General features: G+C 62.9%; 1 protein-coding gene across 1 annotated transcript in view; it reads right to left on the reverse strand.

Annotated features, from left to right (window-relative positions):
* Positions 1-21,817, reverse strand: part of kifc1 (kinesin family member C1) — an 82,264-nt gene that overhangs the window by 42,028 nt on the left and 18,419 nt on the right. Inside the window, exons 5-6 of the mRNA XM_072259426.1 lie at positions 5,678-5,752; positions 29-221 (exon numbers count right to left, since the gene is read on the reverse strand). Coding sequence (XP_072115527.1) covers positions 29-221; positions 5,678-5,752 — 268 coding nt within the window. The remainder of the gene's footprint in view (positions 1-28; positions 222-5,677; positions 5,753-21,817) is intronic.

A 21,817-nucleotide genomic window follows, 5' to 3' on the forward strand; every position in this document is an offset into this window, starting at 1 on the left:
ACTGATAGCCTTCCAAAGGAATACTAACTGCAGCTTGTCTTCAAGCTCCTTGTTTCGTGAAACGGCGGCAGACAAATGTTTGCTGTGCAAACCCGCACTTTCCTGAAACTCTTTCCTCTGCTGCTCCGAGAGCTGGAGCTTTCCTGAGTACTCCGACATCCGTTTCTTCATGTCCTCCAGCTGGCCTTTCAAGTCCCAAGCTGGGCGCTTCTTCAGCACTGCTGTGAAAAGGAGCACATTTCGACAGTGACCAACAGAATTTCTAACTACTGCTTGTCAGTCATACCAAACATACTGAAAGGTGCTGGGAAAAGGCCGGTGACATCACGAAGGCTCCCAGCCACCCTGCTGGTGGATTATTTGTCCCACTCCCGTAACAACCACACCAGACTCAAACGGTTACGGTCCCCAAGCAGTAAGGCCAATCCAACACTTCCACCCACTAAGCCACCCCTCGACACCCACAACTTTATCATTTCCTGTCTGTCACCTTCTGCACAGACACTTCTGTGTCCAGCGCCACTTTATGGACACACAATCGATCAATGAATACCAGCTGTCTTATGTGTTCTTCATTATGTTTTTAATTATTGTTGTTGTGTTCTTTACTTTATAGTGTTCCTGTGCTGCATCAGATCCGCAGCAACAAGTGTCAGGTTCTCTTGTACAGGAAATTACTTACAGTATCTGACACAGGAAACCCAGTTGAAATTGAAACATATTTTCAACAACTGAAGAAAGGTTGGTCTTGATACAACACCCAGCAATGCACTACTAGGGCACCATTCACTGCTTTAAAACTTGAGACAAGAAAGCGTCCAATGGAAACACAGATTGACATGGTCCATTGCTCACTGTGACCACCATGAAATAAACTTGTGGATCTGAAGACATTCAGGGATTTAGACATTTGGTGTCCACTAGACAGAGATTGTTCCCTGATCTTTTCTTGGAGTTACACAAAGAATGATTCTAGTCCAACGTTGTTTTCTCTCTAACCAGGATTTCCCCTCTACCATAGTGGACAGAGATCCGCTGGCCACAGCTCAACTATTTCTGCACCTCTGCTCTTCTGGAAACAACCAATTCCCTGGTCTCCATCATCCACCCCTGCAGCCATCTGTACAAAGGATATTCCACGATCTCTGCAGGTCGAACATGACTTCACCACCATGCTCCACTGTCCAATCAGTCATTCAAAAGGGGGTCAATGAAGATTTAGTCCAACCTCTGCTTGTGCCCAACTACAACACGGTCAGATGAAAGATGCCAGCTCCAACCTGTGCCCATCTACAACACTCTGATGAAAGATCCAATCTCCAACCCCAAGGCTTGAAGAAAATAGCTTGTCTGATTGGACTGCAGCATTTTGAACACCAGAATAAATTCAGATTTCTGTTACAAACATACAGATTGGTCTTCCGGCCCAAGTGCCAATCTAATCTATCCTCATTTTACCTGTAATGGTCCCATATTCCACCAAATCTTTCTTATCCATGTAGTTATCCACAGGTGGCTTAACCTTCCCTGGGGAAAATTGTGTGCAATCACCCCATCTCTGTCCTTCATTCATGAAGTCAGCTCTGGTAACCCAGTCTGAGCTGCCAATTCTACCGCTGTCACCCAGCTGTGATCCTGACTCAGGCATTGCTGATAACCCAGTCTGAGCTGCCATCTCTCCCCCGTCACACAGCTGTGATCCTGACTCAGACGTTCCTGATAACCCAGTCTGAGCTGCCATCTCTCCCCATCACCCAGCTGTGATTCTGACCCAGACATTCCTGATAACGCAGTCTGAGCTGCCATCTCTCCCCCATCACCCAGCTGTGATCCTGACTCAGACGTTCCTGATAACCCAGTCTGAGCTGCCATCTCTCCCCCATCACACAGCTGTGATCCTGACTCAGGCATTCCTGATAACCCAGTCTGAGCTGCCATCTCTCCCCATCACCCAGCTGTGATCCTTACTCAGACATTGCTGATAACCCAGTCTGAGCTGCCATCTCTCCCCGTCACCCAGCTGTGATCCTGACTCAGTCATTGCTGATAACCCAGTCTGAGCTGCCATCTCTCCCCCCGTCACCCAGCTGTGATCCTGACTCAGACGTTCCAGATAACCCAGTCTGAGCTGCCATCTCTCCCCATCACCCAGCTGTGATCCTGACTCAGACGTTCCTGATAACCCAGTCTGAGCTGCCATCTCTCCCCATCACACAGCTGTGATTCTGACCCAGACATTGCTGATAACCCAGTCTGAGCTGCCATCACTCCCCCCATCACCCAGCTGTGATTCTGACTCAGACTTTCCTGATAACCCAGTCTGAGCTGCCATCTCTCCCCATCACACAGCTGTGATCCTGACTCAGACATTGCTGATTACCCAGTCTGAGCTGCTATCTCTCCCTATTGCCCAGCTGTGATCCTGACTCAGACGTTCCTGATAACCCAGTCTGAGCTGCCATCTCTCCCCATCACCCAGCTGTGATTCTGACCCAGACATTGCTGATAACCCAGTCTGAGCTGCCATCTCTCCCCCCGTCACCCAGCTGTGATTCTGACCCAGACATTGCTGATAACCCAGTCTGAGCTGCTATCTCTCCCTATTGCCCAGCTGTGATCCTGACTCAGACGTTCCTGATAACCCAGTCTGATCTGCCATCTCTCCCCGTCATGCAGCTGTGATCCTTACTCAGACGTTCCTGATAACCCAGTCTGAGCTGCCATCTCTCCCCATCACCCAGCTGTGATTCTGACCCAGACATTGCTGATAACCCAGTCTGAGCTGCCACCTCTCCCCCCGTCACCCAGCTGTGATTCTGACCCAGACATTGCTGATAACCCAGTCTGAGCTGCCATCTCCCCCCGTCACCCAGCTGTGATTCTGACCCAGACATTCCTGATAACCCAGTCTGAGCTGCCATCTCTCCCCATCACCCAGCTGTGATCCTTACTCAGACACTGCTGATAACCCAGTCTGAGCTGCCATCTCTCCCCATCACCCAGCTGTGATCCTGACTCAGACGTTCCTGATAACCCAGTCTGAGCTGCCATCACTCCCCCGTCACCCAGCTGTGATTCTCACTCAGATGTTCTTGATAACCCAGTCTGAGCTGCCATCTCCCCCCGTCACCCAGCTGTGATTCTGACTCAGGCATTCCTGATAACCCAGTCTGAGCTGCCATCTCTCCCGTCACACAGCTGTGATCCTGACTCAGACGTTCCTGATAACCCAGTCTGAGCTGCCATCTCTCCCCATCACCCAGCTGTAATTCTCACTCAGACGTTCCTGATAACCCAGTCTGAGCTGCCATCTCTCCCGTCACCCAGCTGTGATTCTCACTCAGACGTTCCTGATAACCCAGTCTGAGCTGCCATCTCTCCCCATCACACAGCTGTGATCCTGACCCAGACATTGCTGATAACCCAGTCTGAGCTGCCATCACTCCCCCCGTCACCCAGCTGTGATTCTGACTCAGACGTTCCTGATAACCCAGTCTGAGCTGCCATCTCTCCCTATCACCCAGCTGTGATCCGGACTCAGACTTTCCTGATAACCCAGTCTGATCTGCCATCTCTCCCCGTCACCCAGCTGTGATCCTTACTCAGACGTTCCTGATAACCCAGTCTGAGCTGCCATCTCTCCCCCCGTCACCCAGCTGTGATTCTGACTCAGACGTTCCTGATAACCCAGTCTGAGCTGCCATCTCTCCCCATCACCCAGCTGTGATCCTTACACAGACATTGCTGATAACCCAGTCTGAGCTGCCATCTCTCCCCATCACCCAGCTGTGATCCTGACTCAGACGTTCCTGATAACCCAGTCTGAGCTGCCATCTCTCCCCATCACCCAGCTGTGATCCTTACTCAGACATTGCTGATTACCCAGTCTGAGCTGCTATCTCTCCCCATTGCCCAGCTGTGATCCTGACTCAGACGTTCCTGATAACCCAGTCTGAGCTGCCATCTCTCCCCATCACCCAGCTGTGATCCTTACTCAGACATTGCTGATAACCCAGTCTGAGCTGCCATCTCTCCCCATCACACAGCTGTGACCCTGACTCAGACGTTCCTGATAACCCAGTCTGAGCTGCCATCACTCCCCCCGTCACCCAGCTGTGATTCTGACTCAGACATTGCTGATAACCCAGTCTGAGCTGCCATCTCTCCCCATCACACAGCTGTGATCCTGAATCAGACGTTCCTGATAACCCAGTCTGAGCTGCCATCTCTCCCCATCACCCAGCTGTGATTCTGACCCAGACATTGCTGATAACCCAGTCTGAGCTGCCATCTCTCCCCCCGTCACCCAGCTGTGATTCTGACTCAGACGTTCCTGATAACCCAGTCTGAGCTGCCATCTCTCCCCATCACCCAGCTGTGATCCTTACTCAGACATTGCTGATAACCCAGTCTGAGCTGCCATCTCTCCCCATCACCCAGCTGTGATCCTGACTCAGACGTTCCTGATAACCCAGTCTGAGCTGCCATCTCTCCCCATCACACAGCTGTGATCCTTACTCAGACATTGCTGATTACCCAGTCTGAGCTGCTATCTCTCCCCATTGCCCAGCTGTGATCCTGACTCAGACGTTCCTGATAACCCAGTCTGAGCTGCTATCTCTCCCCATTGCCCAGCTGTGATCCTGACTCAGACGTTCCTGATAACCCAGGCTGAGCTGCCATTTCTCCCGTCACCCAGCTGTGATCCTGACTCAGACGTTCCTGATAACCGAGTCTGAGCTGCCATCTCTCCCCATCACACAGCTGTGATTCTGACTCAGACATTGCTGATAACCCAGTCTGAGCTGCCATCTCTCCCCATCACACAGTTGTGATCCTGACTCAGACGTTCCTGATAACCCAGTCTGAGCTGCCATCTCTCCCCGTCACTCAGCTGTGATTCTGACTCAGACGTTCCTGATAACGCAGTCGGAGCTGCCATCTCTCCCCATCACCCAGCTGTGATTCTGACTCAGAGAAATGATTCCCTCCTTCTCTCTTCTGTTCCCCACTGTTGCCTCTGACTTCTCTTTCGCTTTCTCTTGTGGCCTGTTCTTCTCCATTTCCAGATTCCTCCCGCAGGCCTTTACCTTCCCCACCCACCTGCTTTCACCTGTCACCTTCCAGCTTGCCTCTCTCACCCTCCCACAACCGTTTTACTCCGGCGTCTTCCCCCTTCCTTTCCAGTCTTGAAGAAGGGTCCTGGCCCAAGGTGTTGACTGTCTCTTCATTGCTGACCAGTCGAGCTCCACCAGCATTTTGTGAGTGCTGACCCAATGGACCATTTCCCTACAATGGCAAGGTCAGAGTCCATCAAGTGGTCCCACACCTGAAGACCCCAAACTGCTAACCTGCTTCTTTTCCTAATCCCAATGAGCAAGGCCACAGGTAACGAGGGATTGCTACAGCCACTTGCCTACAGCTTAAAGCTGACCTGTTGCCTGTTGCAGGAGCAGCGTCCTGATGGTAGATCAACTACAATCCAACTACAATCTCAGCAGCAAAAGGACATGAGAGCCCTATCGCCTCCTTCCTAGTTCCCCACACCAAACCCCACCCACCGTACAGTGAAAACATCCCATCACAATTTAAATCCACCTCTTAACTTACCTCACTTTGTTTAATGGCACAAGAAATTGGTTCTAGCTTACGAGTTTGGAGACATGGACATCCATACCTGAAGTGCTGTTGGAAACAGTGGCCTTCGCTGCAGGTCTGCTCTCAGTCCCTTTCACTGTCATTGCCTGCCGGGCTGTGGAAAACACTCGGTGGTTTGTTACATTAGCCTGAGAAAACCCTTTAACAGTTCAACAAGCTGACAGTGAGAGCTCAGGTCAGGCTTGTGTCCACTTTTCACGACTTCATTCATACCACCACGAGGGCGGACAACTAACCACCCCCTGTCCGTACCACCCCGAGAGCCCAGTTTACCCACCCCCAGTCCGTACCACCCCGAGAGCCCAGTTTACCCACACAGTCCGTACTGTCCTGAGGGCCCAGTTTACCCACACTGTCCGTACTGCCCCGAGGGCCCAGTTTACCCACCCCTTGTCCGTACCACCCCGAGAGCCCAGTTTACCCACACAGTCCGTACCGTCCTGAGGGCCCAGTTTACCCACCCCCTGTCCGTACCACCCCGAGAGCCCAGTTTACCCACCCCCTGTCCGTACCGTCCCGAGGGCCCAGTTTACCCACCCCCTGTCCGTACCGTCCCGAGGGCCCAGTTTACCCACCCCCTGTCCGTACCACCCCGAGAGCCCAGTTTACCCACACAGTCCGTACCACCCCGAGGGCCCAGTTTACCCACCCCCTGTCCGTACCGTCCCGAGGGCTCAGTTTACCCACCCCCTGTCCGTACCGCCCCGAGGGCCCAGTTTACCCACCCCCTGTCCGTACTGCCCCGAGGGCTCAGTTTACCCACCCCCTGTCCGTACCGTCCTGAGGGCTCAGTTTACCCACCCCCTGTCTGTACCACCCCGAGGGCACAGTTTACCCACCCCTTGTCCGTACCACCCTGAGGGCCCAGTTTACCCACCCCCTGTCCGTACCACCCCGAGGGCCCAGTTTACCCACCCCTTGTCCGTACCACCCCGAGGGCACAGTTTACCCACCCCCTGTCCGTACCGCCCCGAGGGCCCAGTTTACCCACACAGTCCGTACCACCCCGAGGGCCCAGTTTACCCACCCCCTGTCCGTACCACCCCGAGGGCCCAGTTTACCCACCCCCTGTCCGTACCGCCCCGAGGGCCCAGTTTACCCACCCCCTGTCCGTACCGCCCCGAGGGCCCAGTTTACCCACCCCCTGTCCGTACCACCCCGAGGGCCCAGTTTACCCACACAGTCCGTACTGCCCCGAGGGCCCAGTTTACCCACACTGTCCGTACTGCCCCGAGGGCCCAGTTTACCCACACAGTCCGTACTGCCCCGAGGGCCCAGTTTACCCACCCCTTGTCCGTACCACCCCGAGGGCCCAGTTTACCCACCCCCTGTCCGTACCACCCCGAGGGCCCAGTTTACCCACCCCCTGTCCGTACCACCCCGAGGGCCCAGTTTACCCACCCCCTGTCCGTACCGCCCCGAGGGCCCAGTTTACCCACCCCCTGTCCGTACCGCCCCGAGGGCCCAGTTTACCCACACAGTCCGTACTGCCCCGAGGGCCCAGTTTACCCACCCCCTGTCCGTACTGCCCCGAGGGCTCAGTTTACCCACCCCCTGTCCGTACCGCCCCGAGGGCCCAGTTTACCCACCCCCTGTCCGTACCGCCCCGAGGGCCCAGTTTACCCACCCCCTGTCCGTACCGCCCCGAGGGCCCAGTTTACCCACCCCCTGTCCGTACCGCCCCGAGGGCACAGTTTACCCACCCCCTGTCCGTACTGCCCCGAGGGCCCAGTTTACCCACCCCCTGTCTGTACCGCCCCGAGGGCCCAGTTTACCCACCCCCTGTCCGTACCGCCCCGAGGGCCCAGTTTACCCACCCCCTGTCCGTACCACCCCGAGGGCCCAGTTTACCCACCCCCTGTCCGTACCACCCCGAGAGCCCAGTTTACCCACACAGTCCGTACCGCCCCGAGGGCCCAGTTTACCCACCCCTTGTCCGTACCACCCCGAGGGCACAGTTTACCCACCCCCTGTCCGTACCACCCCGAGGGCACAGTTTACCCACCCCTTGTCCGTACCACCCCGAGGGCACAGTTTACCCACCCCCTGTCCGTACTGCCCCGAGGGCCCAGTTTACCCACCCCCTGTCCGTACTGCCCCGAGGGCCCAGTTTACCCACCCCCTGTCCGTACCACCCCGAGAGCCCAGTTTACCCACACAGTCCGTACCGCCCCGAGGGCCCAGTTTACCCACCCCTTGTCCGTACCACCCCGAGGGCACAGTTTACCCACCCCCTGTCCGTACCACCCCGAGGGCCCAGTTTACCCACCCCCTGTCCGTACCACCCCGAGGGCACAGTTTACCCACCCCCTGTCCGTACTGCCCCGAGGGCCCAGTTTACCCACACAGTCCGTACCGTCCTGAGGGCACAGTTTACCCACCCCCTGTCCGTACCGCCCCGAGGGCCCAGTTTACCCACCCCCTGTCCGTACCACCCCGAGGGCACAGTTTACCCACACTGTCCGTACCGCCCCGAGGGCCCAGTTTACCCACCCCCTGTCCGTACCGCCCCGAGGGCACAGTTTACCCACCCCCTGTCCGTACTGCCCCGAGGGCCCAGTTTACCCACCCCCTGTCTGTACCGCCCCGAGGGCCCAGTTTACCCACCCCCTGTCCGTACCACCCCGAGGGCCCAGTTTACCCACCCCCTGTCCGTACCACCCCGAGAGCCCAGTTTACCCACACAGTCCGTACCGCCCCGAGGGCCCAGTTTACCCACCCCTTGTCCGTACCACCCCGAGGGCACAGTTTACCCACCCCCTGTCCGTACCACCCCGAGGGCACAGTTTACCCACCCCTTGTCCGTACCACCCCGAGGGCACAGTTTACCCACCCCTTGTCCGTACCACCCCGAGGGCCCAGTTTACCCACCCCCTGTCCGTACTGCCCCGAGGGCCCAGTTTACCCACCCCCTGTCCGTACCACCCCGAGAGCCCAGTTTACCCACACAGTCCGTACCGCCCCGAGGGCCCAGTTTACCCACCCCTTGTCCGTACCACCCCGAGGGCACAGTTTACCCACCCCCTGTCCGTACCACCCCGAGGGCCCAGTTTACCCACCCCCTGTCCGTACCACCCCGAGGGCACAGTTTACCCACCCCCTGTCCGTACTGCCCCGAGGGCCCAGTTTACCCACACAGTCCGTACCGTCCTGAGGGCACAGTTTACCCACCCCCTGTCCGTACCGCCCCGAGGGCCCAGTTTACCCACCCCCTGTCCGTACCACCCCGAGGGCACAGTTTACCCACACAGTCCGTACCGCCCCGAGGGCCCAGTTTACCCACCCCCTGTCTGTACCACCCCGAGGGCCCAGTTTACCCACCCCCTGTCTGTACCACCCCGAGGGCCCAGTTTACCCACCCCCTGTCCGTACCGCCCCGAGGGCCCAGTTTACCCACCCCCTGTCCGTACCGCCCCGAGGGCCCAGTTTACCCACCCCCTGTCCGTACCGCCCCGAGGGCCCAGTTTACCCACCCCCTGTCCGTACCACCCCGAGGGCCCAGTTTACCCACCCCCTGTCCGTACCACCCCGAGGGCCCAGTTTACCCACCCCCTGTCCGTACCGCCCCGAGGGCACAGTTTCCCCACCCCCTGTCCGTACCGCCCCGAGGGCACAGTTTACCCACCCCTTGTCCGTACCGCCCCGAGGGCCCAGTTTACCCACCCCCTGTCCGTACCGTCCTGAGGGCCCAGTTTACCCACACTGTCCGTACCACCCCGAGGGCCCAGTTTACCCACCCCCTGTCCGTACCACCCCGAGGGCCCAGTTTACCCACCCCTTGTCCGTACTGCCCCGAGGGCCCAGTTTACCCACCCCCTGTCCGTACTGCCCCGAGGGCCCAGTTTACCCACACTGTCCGTACCACCCCGAGGGCCCAGTTTACCCACACTGTCCGTACCACCCCGAGGGCCCAGTTTACCCACCCCTTGTCCGTACTGCCCCGAGGGCACAGTTTACCCACCCCTTGTCCGTACCGTCCCGAGGGCCCAGTTTACCCACACAGTCCGTACCGCCCCGAGGGCCTAGTTTACCCACCCCTTGTCCGTACTGCCCCGAGGGCCCAGTTTACCCACCCCTTGTCCGTACCGCCCCGAGGGCCCAGTTTACCCACACAGTCCGTACCGTCCCGAGGGCCCAGTTTACCCACCCCCTGTCCGTACCACCCCGAGGGCCCAGTTTACCCACCCCCTGTCCGTACCGCCCCGAGGGCCCAGTTTACCCACCCCCTGTCCGTACCGTCCCGAGGGCACAGTTTACCCACCCCCTGTCCGTACCACCCCGAGGGCCCAGTTTACCCACCCCCTGTCCGTACTGCCCCGAGGGCCCAGTTTACCCACCCCCTGTCCGTACCGTCCCGAGGGCACAGTTTACCCACCCCCTGTCCGTACCACCCCGAGGGCCCAGTTTACCCACCCCCTGTCCGTACTGCCCCGAGGGCCCAGTTTACCCACCCCTTGTCCGTACCGCCCCGAGGGCCCAGTTTACCCACCCCCTGTCCGTACCGTCCCGAGGGCCCAGTTTACCCACACTGTCCGTACCGCCCCGAGGGCCCAGTTTACCCACCCCCTGTCCGTACCACCCCGAGGGCCCAGTTTACCCACCCCCTGTCCGTACCATCCCGAGGGCACAGTTTACCCACACAGTCCGTACCGTCCCGAGGGCCCAGTTTACCCACCCCTTGTCCGTACCGTCCCGAGGGCCCAGTTTACCCACCCCCTGTCCGTACCGCCCCGAGGGCCCAGTTTACCCACCCCCTGTCCGTACCGCCCCGAGGGCACAGTTTACCCACCCCCTGTCCGTACCGCCCCGAGGGCCCAGTTTACCCACACAGTCCGTACCGTCCTGAGGGCCCAGTTTACCCACCCCCTGTCCGTACTGCCCCGAGGGCCCAGTTTACCCACCCCCTGTCCGTACTGCCCCGAGGGCCCAGTTTACCCACCCCCTGTCTGTACCGCCCCGAGGGCCCAGTTTACCCACCCCCTGTCCGTACCGCCCCGAGGGCCCAGTTTACCCACCCCTTGTCCGTACTGCCCCGAGGGCCCAGTTTACCCACCCCCTGTCCGTACCGTCCCGAGGGCCCAGTTTACCCACCCCTTGTCCGTACCGCCCCGAGGGCCCAGTTTACCCACCCCCTGTCCGTACCGTCCCGAGGGCCCAGTTTACCCACCCCTTGTCCGTACCGTCCTGAGGGCCCAGTTTACCCACACTGTCCGTACCGCCCCGAGGGCCCAGTTTACCCACCCCTTGTCCGTACTGCCCCGAGGGCCCAGTTTACCCACCCCCTGTCCGTACCGTCCCGAGGGCCCAGTTTACCCACCCCCTGTCCGTACCGTCCCGAGGGCCCAGTTTACCCACCCCTTGTCCGTACCGTCCTGAGGGCCCAGTTTACCCACACTGTCCGTACCGCCCCGAGGGCACAGTTTACCCACACTGTCCGTACCACCCCGAGGGCCCAGTTTACCCACACTGTCCGTACCGCCCCGAGGGCACAGTTTACCCACCCCCTGTCCGTACCGCCCCGAGGGCACAGTTTACCCACCCCCTGTCCGTACTGCCCCGAGGGCCCAGTTTACCCACACAGTCCGTACCGCCCCGAGGGCCCAGTTTACCCACCCCCTGTCCGTACTGCCCCGAGGGCCCAGTTTACCCACCCCCTGTCCGTACCACCCCGAGGGCTCAGTTTACCCACACTGTCCGTACCACCCCGAGAGCCCAGTTTACCCACCCCCTGTCCGTACTGCCCCGAGGGCCCAGTTTACCCACCCCCTGTCCGTACCGCCCCGAGGGCCCAGTTTACCCACCCCCTGTCCGTACCACCCCGAGGGCCCAGTTTACCCACACAGTCCGTACCGCCCCGAGGGCCCAGTTTACCCACCCCTTGTCCGTACCGCCCCGAGGGCCCAGTTTACCCACCCCCTGTCCGTACCGCCCCGAGGGCACAGTTTACCCACCCCCTGTCCGTACCACCCCGAGAGCCCAGTTTACCCACACAGTCCGTACCGTCCCGAGGGCCCAGTTTACCCACCCCCTGTCCGTACCGCCCCGAGAGCCCAGTTTACCCACACAGTCCGTACCGTCCCGAGGGCCCAGTTTACCCACCCCCTGTCCGTACCACCCCGAGGGCCCAGTTTACCCACACTGTCCGTACCACCCCGAGAGCCCAGTTTACCCACCCCCTGTCCGTACTGCCCCGAGGGCCCAGTTTACCCACCCCCTGTCCGTACCACCCCGAGGGCCCAGTTTACCCACACAGTCCGTACCGTCCCGAGGGCCCAGTTTACCCACCCCCTGTCCGTACCGTCCCGAGGGCACAGTTTACCCACACTGTCCGTACTGCCCCGAGGGCCCAGTTTACCCACCCCTTGTCCGTACCGCCCCGAGGGCCCAGTTTACCCACCCCCTGTCCGTACCACCCCGAGGGCCCAGTTTACCCACCCCCTGTCCGTACCACCCCGAGGGCCCAGTTTACCCACCCCCTGTCCGTACCGCCCCGAGGGCTCAGTTTACCCACCCCCTGTCCGTACTGCCCCGAGGGCCCAGTTTACCCACACAGTCCGTACCGCCCCGAGGGCCCAGTTTACCCACCCCCTGTCCGTACTGCCCCGAGGGCCCAGTTTACCCACCCCCTGTCCGTACCGCCCCGAGGGCTCAGTTTACCCACCCCCAGTCCGTACCGCCCCGAGGGCCCAGTTTACCCACCCCCAGTCCGTACCACCCCGAGGGCCCAGTTTACCCACCCTCTGTCCGTACCGTCCCGAGGGCCCAGTTTACCCACCCCCAGTCCGTACCACCCCGAGGGCCCAGTTTACCCACCCCCTGTCCGTACTGCCCCGAGGGCACAGTTTACCCACCCCCTGTCCGTACTGCCCCGAGGGCACAGTTTACCCACCCCCTGTCCGTACCACCCCGAGGGCCCAGTTTACCCACACAGTCCGTACCGTCCTGAGGGCCCAGTTTACCCACCCCCTGTCCGTACCGCCCCGAGAGCCCAGTTTACCCACCCCCTGTCCGTACCGCCCCGAGGGCCCAGTTTACCCACCCCTTGTCCGTACCGCCCCGAGGGCCCAGTTTACCCACCCCCTGTCCGTACCGCCCCGAGGGCACAGTTTACCCACCCCCTGTCCGTACCGCCCCGAGGGCCCAGTTTACCCACCCCCTGTCCGTACCGCCCCGAGGGCCCAGTTTACCCACCCCTTGTCCGTACCGCCCCGAGGGCCCAGTTTACCCACCCCCTGTCCGTACCACCCCGAGGGCCCAGTTTACCCACCTCTTGTCCGTACCGTCCCGAGGGCCCAGTTTACCCACCCCTTGTCCGTACCGCCCCGAGGGCCCAGTTTACCCACCCCCTGTCCGTACCGCCCCGAGGGCCCAGTTTACCCACCCCCTGTCCGTACCGCCCCGAGGGCCCAGTTTACCCACCCCCTGTCCGTACCGCCCCGAGGGCCCAGTTTACCCACCCCCTGTCCGTACCGCCCCGAGGGCACAGTTTACCCACCCCCTGTCCGTACCGCCCCGAGGGCACAGTTTACCCACCCCCTGTCCGTACCGCCCCGAGGGCCCAGTTTACCCACACAGTCCGTACCGCCCCGAGGGCCCAGTTTACCCACCCCCTGTCCGTACCGCCCCGAGGGCCCAGTTTACCCACCCCCTGTCCGTACCACCCCGAGAGCCCAGTTTACCCACCCCCTGTCCGTACCGCCCCGAGGGCTCAGTTTACCCACCCCTTGTCCGTACCGCCCCGAGGGCACAGTTTACCCACACTGTCCGTACTGCCCCGAGGGCCCAGTTTACCCACCCCCTGTCCGTACCGCCCCGAGGGCCCAGTTTACCCACCCCCTGTCCGTACCACCCCGAGGGCCCAGTTTACCCACCCCCTGTCCGTACCGCCCCGAGGGCCCAGTTTACCCACCCCCTGTCCGTACCACCCCGAGGGCCCAGTTTACCCACACAGTCCGTACCGCCCCGAGGGCCCAGTTTACCCACCCCCTGTCCGTACCGCCCCGAGGGCACAGTTTACCCACCCCCTGTCCGTACCGCCCCGAGGGCCCAGTTTACCCACACAGTCCGTACCGCCCCGAGGGCCCAGTTTACCCACCCCCTGTCCGTACTGCCCCGAGGGCCCAGTTTACCCACCCCCTGTCCGTACTGCCCCGAGGGCCCAGTTTACCCACCCCTTGTCCGTACTGCCCCGAGGGCCCAGTTTACCCACACTGTCCGTACCACCCCGAGGGCACAGTTTACCCACCCCTTGTCCGTACCGTCCCGAGGGCCCAGTTTACCCACCCCCTGTCCGTACTGCCCCGAGGGCCCAGTTTACCCACACTGTCCGTACCACCCCGAGGGCCCAGTTTACCCACCCCCTGTCTGTACCACCCCGAGGGCTCAGTTTACCCACCCCCTGTCCGTACCGCCCCGAGGGCCCAGTTTACCCACCCCTTGTCCGTACCACCCCGAGGGCCCAGTTTACCCACCCCCTGTCCGTACCGTCCCGAGGGCCCAGTTTACCCACACAGTCCGTACCGTCCTGAGGGCACAGTTTACCCACCCCCTGTCCGTACCGTCCCGAGGGCCCAGTTTACCCACCCCCTGTCCGTACCGTCCCGAGGGCCCAGTTTACCCACCCCCTGTCCGTACCGCCCCGAGGGCCCAGTTTACCCACCCCCTGTCCGTACCGTCCTGAGGGCACAGTTTACCCACCCCCTGTCCGTACTGCCCCGAGGGCCCAGTTTACCCACCCCCTGTCCGTACTGCCCCGAGGGCCCAGTTTACCCACCCCCTGTCCGTACCACCCCGAGGGCCCAGTTTACCCACACAGTCCGTACCGCCCCGAGGGCCCAGTTTACCCACCCCCTGTCCGTACCGCCCCGAGGGCCCAGTTTACCCACCCCCTGTCCGTACCGCCCCGAGGGCCCAGTTTACCCACACTGTCCGTACCGCCCCGAGGGCCCAGTTTACCCACCCCCTGTCCGTACCACCCCGAGGGCCCAGTTTACCCACCCCTTGTCCGTACCGCCCCGAGGGCCCAGTTTACCCACCCCCTGTCCGTACCACCCCGAGGGCACAGTTTACCCACCCCCTGTCCGTACCACCCCGAGGGCTCAGTTTACCCACACAGTCCGTACCGCCCCGAGGGCCCAGTTTACCCACCCCCTGTCCGTACCGCCCCGAGGGCACAGTTTACCCACACTGTCCGTACCGTCCTGAGGGCACAGTTTACCCACACTGTCCGTACTGCCCCGAGGGCACAGTTTACCCACCCCCTGTCCGTACCGCCCCGAGGGCCCAGTTTACCCACACAGTCCGTACCGTCCTGAGGGCACAGTTTACCCACACTGTCCGTACCACCCCGAGGGCCCAGTTTACCCACCCCCTGTCTGTACCACCCCGAGGGCCCAGTTTACCCACACAGTCCGTACCGTCCTGAGGGCACAGTTTACCCACCCCCTGTCCGTACTGCCCCGAGGGCTCAGTTTACCCACCCCCTGTCCGTACCGTCCCGAGGGCCCAGTTTACCCACCCCCTGTCCGTACTGCCCCGAGGGCCCAGTTTACCCACCCCCTGTCCGTACCGTCCCGAGGGCCCAGTTTACCCACCCCCTGTCCGTACTGCCCCGAGGGCCCAGTTTACCCACACAGTCCGTACCGCCCCGTGGGCCCAGTTTACCCACCCCCTGTCCGTACCGCCCCGTGGGCCCAGTTTACCCACCCCCTGTCCGTACCGCCCCGAGAGCCCAGTTTACCCACACAGTCCGTACCGCCCCGAGGGCCCAGTTTACCCACCTCTTGTCCGTACTGCCCCGAGGGCACAGTTTACCCACACAGTCCGTACTGCCCCGAGGGCACAGTTTACCCACCCCCTGTCCGTACCGCCCCGAGGGCCCAGTTTACCCACCCCCTGTCCGTACCGCCCCGAGGGCCCAGTTTACCCACCCCCTGTCCGTACTGCCCCGAGGGCCCAGTTTACCCACCCCTTGTCCGTACCACCCCGAGGGCCCAGTTTACCCACCCCTTGTCTGTACCACCCCGAGGGCACAGTTTACCCACCCCCTGTCCGTACTGCCCCGAGGGCCCAGTTTACCCACACAGTCCGTACCGCCCCGAGGGCCCAGTTTACCCACACAGTCCGTACTGCCCCGAGGGCCCAGTTTACCCACACTGTCCGTACCACCCCGAGGGCCCAGTTTACCCACCCCCTGTCCGTACCGTCCCGAGGGCCCAGTTTACCCACCCCCTGTCCGTACCGCCCCGAGAGCCCAGTTTACCCACCCCCTGTCTGTACCGCCCCGAGGGCCCAGTTTACCCACACAGTCCGTACCGCCCCGAGGGCCCAGTTTACCCACACAGTCCGTACCGCCCCAAGGGCCCAGTTTACCCACCCCCTGTCCGTACCGCCCCGAGGGCCCAGTTTACCCACCCCCTGTCCGTACCGCCCCGAGGGCCCAGTTTACCCACCCCCTGTCCGTACCGCCCCGAGGGCCCAGTTTACCCACCCCCTGTCCGTACCGTCCCGAGGGCCCAGTTTACCCACCCCCTGTCCGTACCGCCCCGAGAGCCCAGTTTACCCACACAGTCCGTACCGCCCCGAGGGCCCAGTTTACCCAGCCCCTGTCCGTACCGCCCCGAGGGCACAGTTTACCCACACAGTCCGTACCGCCCCGAGGGCACAGTTTACCCACCCCCTGTCCGTACCGCCCCGAGGGCCCAGTTTACCCACCCCCTGTCCGTACCGCCCCGAGAGCCCAGTTTACCCACCCCCTGTCCGTACCGCCCCGAGGGCCCAGTTTACCCACCCCCTGTCCGTACCGCCCCGAGGGCACAGTTTACCCACCCCCTGTCCGTACCGCCCCGAGGGCCCAGTTTACCCACCCCCTGTCCGTACCGCCCCGAGGGCCCAGTTTACCCACCCCCTGTCCGTACCGTCCCGAGGGCCCAGTTTACCCACACAGTCCGTACCGCCCCGAGGGCCCAGTTTACCCACACAGTCCGTACCGCCCCGAGGGCCCAGTTTACCCACACTGTCCGTACCGCCCCGAGGGCCCAGTTTACCCACCCCTGTCCGTACCGCCCCGAGGGCCCAGTTTACCCACCCCTTGTCCGTACCGCCCCGAGGGCCCAGTTTACCCACCCCCTGTCCGTACCACCCCGAGGGCACAGTTTACCCACACAGTCCGTACCGCCCCGAGGGCCCAGTTTACCCACCCCCTGTCCGTACCACCCCGAGGGCCCAGTTTACCCACCCCCTGTCCGTACCACCCCGAGGGCCCAGTTTACCCACCCCCTGTCCGTACCACCCCGAGGGCCCAGTTTACCCACACAGTCTGTACCGCCCCGAGGGCCCAGTTTACCCACCCCCTGTCCGTACCGCCCCGAGGGCCCAGTTTACCCACCCCCTGTCCGTACCGTCCCGAGGGCCCAGTTTACCCACCCCCTGTCCGTACCACCCCGAGGGCCCAGTTTACCCACACAGTCTGTACCGCCCCGAGGGCCCAGTTTACCCACACTGTCCGTACCGCCCCGAGGGCCCAGTTTACCCACACTGTCCGTACCGCCCCGAGGGCCCAGTTTACCCACACTGTCCGTACCGCCCCGAGGGCCCAGTTTACCCACCCCTTGTCCGTACCGCCCCGAGGGCCCAGTTTACCCACCCCCTGTCCGTACCACCCCGAGGGCACAGTTTACCCACACAGTCCGTACCGCCCCGAGGGCCCAGTTTACCCACCCCCTGTCCGTACCACCCCGAGGGCCCAGTTTACCCACCCCCTGTCCGTACCGCCCCGAGGGCCCAGTTTACCCACCCCCTGTCCGTACCACCCCGAGGGCCCAGTTTACCCACACAGTCCGTACCGCCCCGAGAGCACAGTTTACCCACCCCCTGTCCGTACCACCCCGAGGGCCCAGTTTACCCACCCCCTGTCCGTACTGCCCCGAGGGCCCAGTTTACCCACCCCTTGTCCGTACCGCCCCGAGAGCCCAGTTTACCCACCCCCTGTCCGTACCGCCCCGAGGGCCCAGTTTACCCACCCCCTGTCCGTACCGCCCCGAGGGCCCAGTTTACCCACCCCCTGTCCGTACCGCCCCGAGGGCCCAGTTTACCCACCCCCTGTCCGTACCGCCCCGAGGGCCCAGTTTACCCACCCCCTGTCCGTACCGCCCCGAGGGCCCAGTTTACCCACCCCCTGTCCGTACCGCCCCGAGGGCACAGTTTACCCACCCCCTGTCCGTACCGCCCCGAGGGCACAGTTTACCCACCCCCTGTCCGTACCGCCCCGAGGGCCCAGTTTACCCACCCCCTGTCCGTACTGCCCCGAGGGCCCAGTTTACCCACCCCTTGTCCGTACTGCCCCGAGGGCCCAGTTTACCCACCCCCTGTCCGTACCGCCCCGAGGGCCCAGTTTACCCACCCCTTGTCCGTACTGCCCCGAGGGCCCAGTTTACCCACCCCCTGTCCGTACCGCCCCGAGGGCCCAGTTTACCCACCCCCTGTCCGTACCGCCCCGAGGGCCCAGTTTACCCACCCCTTGTCCGTACCGCCCCGAGGGCCCAGTTTACCCACCCCCTGTCCGTACTGTCCCGAGGGCCCAGTTTACCCACCCCCTGTCCGTACCGCCCCGAGGGCCCAGTTTACCCACCCCCTGTCCGTACCGCCCCGAGGGCACAGTTTACCCACCCCCTGTCCGTACCGCCCCGAGGGCCCAGTTTACCCACCCCTTGTCCGTACCGCCCCGAGGGCCCAGTTTACCCACCCCTTGTCCGTACCGCCCCGAGGGCACAGTTTACCCACACTGTCCGTACCGCCCCGAGGGCACAGTTTACCCACCCCCTGTCCGTACCGCCCCGAGGGCACAGTTTACCCACCCCCTGTCCGTACCACCCCGAGGGCCCAGTTTACCCACCCCCTGTCCGTACCACCCCGAGGGCCCAGTTTACCCACCCCCTGTCCGTACCACCCCGAGGGCACAGTTTACCCACACTGTCCGTACCGTCCCGAGGGCCCAGTTTACCCACACTGTCCGTACCACCCCGAGGGCCCAGTTTACCCACACAGTCCGTACCACCCCGAGAGCCCAGTTTACCCACCCCCTGTCCGTACCGCCCCGAGGGCACAGTTTACCCACACTGTCCGTACCACCCCGAGGGCCCAGTTTACCCACCCCCTGTCCGTACCGCCCCGAGAGCCCAGTTTACCCACACAGTCCGTACTGCCCCGAGGGCCCAGTTTACCCACCCCCTGTCCGTACCGCCCCGAGGGCCCAGTTTACCCACCCCCTGTCCGTACCGCCCCGAGGGCCCAGTTTACCCACCCCTTGTCCGTACCGCCCCGAGGGCCCAGTTTACCCACCCCCTGTCCGTACCGCCCCGAGGGCCCAGTTTACCCACCCCCTGTCCGTACTGCCCCGAGGGCCCAGTTTACCCACCCCCTGTCCGTACCGTCCCGAGGGCCCAGTTTACCCACCCCCTGTCCGTACCGTCCTGAGGGCCCAGTTTACCCACACAGTCCGTACCACCCCGAGGGCCCAGTTTACCCACCCCCTGTCCGTACCACCCCGAGGGCCCAGTTTACCCACACTGTCCGTACCACCCCGAGGGCACAGTTTACCCACCCCCTGTCCGTACCACCCCGAGGGCCCAGTTTACCCACCCCCTGTCCGTACCGCCCCGAGGGCACAGTTTACCCACCCCCTGTCCGTACCGCCCCGAGGGCCCAGTTTACCCACCCCCTGTCCGTACCACCCCGAGGGCCCAGTTTACCCACACAGTCTGTACCGTCCCGAGGGCACAGTTTACCCACCCCCTGTCTGTACCGCCCCGAGGGCCCAGTTTACCCACACAGTCCGTACTGCCCCGAGGGCACAGTTTACCCACCCCCTGTCTGTACCGCCCCGAGGGCCCAGTTTACCCACACAGTCCGTACCACCCCGAGGGCCCAGTTTACCCACCCCTTGTCCGTACCACCCCGAGGGCCCAGTTTACCCACCCCCTGTCTGTACCGTCCCGAGGGCCCAGTTTACCCACCCCCTGTCCGTACCGTCCCGAGGGCCCAGTTTACCCACCCCCTGTCTGTACCGTCCCGAGGGCACAGTTTACCCACCCCCTGTCTGTACCGTCCCGAGGGCACAGTTTACCCACACAGTCCGTACCACCCCGAGGGCACAGTTTACCCACCCCCTGTCCGTACCGTCCCGAGGGCCCAGTTTACCCACCCCTTGTCCGTACCGCCCCGAGGGCCCAGTTTACCCACACAGTCCGTACCGCCCCGAGAGCCCAGTTTACCCACCCCCTGTCCGTACCGCCCCGAGGGCCCAGTTTACCCACACTGTCCGTACCGTCCCGAGGGCACAGTTTACCCACCCCCTGTCCGTACCGCCCCGAGGGCCCAGTTTACCCACACTGTCCGTACCGTCCCGAGGGCACAGTTTACCCACCCCCTGTCCGTACCGCCCCGAGGGCCCAGTTTACCCACACAGTCCGTACCGCCCCGAGGGCCCAGTTTACCCACCCCCTGTCCGTACCGCCCCGAGGGCCCAGTTTACCCACCCCCTGTCCGTACCGCCCCGAGGGCCCAGTTTACCCACCCCCTGTCCGTACCACCCCGAGGGCCCAGTTTACCCACCCCCTGTCCGTACCACCCCGAGGGCCCAGTTTACCCACCCCCTGTCTGTACCACCCCGAGGGCCCAGTTTACCCACCCCCTGTCCGTACCGCCCCGAGGGCCCAGTTTACCCACCCCCTGTCCGTACTGCCCCGAGGGCCCAGTTTACCCACCCCCTGTCCGTACCGCCCCGAGGGCACAGTTTACCCACCCCCTGTCCGTACCGCCCCGAGGGCACAGTTTACCCACCCCCTGTCCGTACCGCCCCGAGGGCCCAGTTTACCCACCCCCTGTCCGTACTGCCCCGAGGGCACAGTTTACCCACCTCTTGTCCGTACCGTCCGGAGGGCCCAGTTTACCCACCCCTTGTCCGTACCACCCCGAGGGCCCAGTTTACCCACCCCCTGTCCGTACCGCCCCGAGGGCCCAGTTTACCCACCCCCTGTCCGTACCGCCCCGAGGGCCCAGTTTACCCACCCCCTGTCCGTACCGCCCCGAGGGCACAGTTTACCCACCCCCTGTCCGTACCGCCCCGAGGGCCCAGTTTACCCACACAGTCCGTACCGCCCCGAGGGCACAGTTTACCCACCCCCTGTCCGTACCGCCCCGAGGGCCCAGTTTACCCACACTGTCCGTACTGCCCCGAGGGCCCAGTTTACCCACACTGTCCGTACCGCCCCGAGGGCCCAGTTTACCCACCCCCTGTCCGTACCGCCCCGAGGGCCCAGTTTACCCACCCCCTGTCCGTACCGCCCCGAGGGCCCAGTTTACCCACCCCCTGTCCGTACTGCCCCGAGGGCCCAGTTTACCCACCCCCTGTCCGTACCACCCCGAGGGCCCAGTTTACCCACCCCTTGTCCGTACTGCCCCGAGGGCCCAGTTTACCCACACTGTCCGTACCACCCCGAGGGCCCAGTTTACCCACCCCCTGTCTGTACCGTCCCGAGGGCCCAGTTTACCCACCCCCTGTCCGTACCACCCCGAGGGCCCAGTTTACCCACACTGTCCGTACCGTCCTGAGGGCACAGTTTACCCACCCCCTGTCTGTACCGCCCCGAGGGCCCAGTTTACCCACCCCTTGTCCGTACCACCCCGAGGGCCCAGTTTACCCACCCCCTGTCCGTACCGCCCCGAGGGCCCAGTTTACCCACACTGTCCGTACCGTCCTGAGGGCACAGTTTACCCACCCCCTGTCCGTACCGCCCCGAGGGCCCAGTTTACCCACCCCTTGTCCGTACCACCCCGAGGGCACAGTTTACCCACCCCTTGTCCGTACCGCCCCGAGGGCCCAGTTTACCCACACTGTCCGTACTGCCCCGAGGGCCCAGTTTACCCACCCCCTGTCTGTACCGCCCCGAGGGCCCAGTTTACCCACACAGTCCGTACCGTCCCGAGGGCCCAGTTTACCCACCCCCTGTCTGTACCACCCCGAGGGCCCAGTTTACCCACCCCTTGTCCGTACCACCCCGAGGGCACAGTTTTCCCACCCCCTGTCTGTACCGCCCCGAGGGCCCAGTTTACCCACCCCTTGTCCGTACCACCCCGAGGGCCCAGTTTACCCACCCCCTGT

This window comes from Mobula birostris, chromosome 5 (assembly GCF_030028105.1).
Source record: "Mobula birostris isolate sMobBir1 chromosome 5, sMobBir1.hap1, whole genome shotgun sequence".
Lineage (NCBI taxonomy): Eukaryota > Metazoa > Chordata > Chondrichthyes > Myliobatiformes > Myliobatidae > Mobula > Mobula birostris.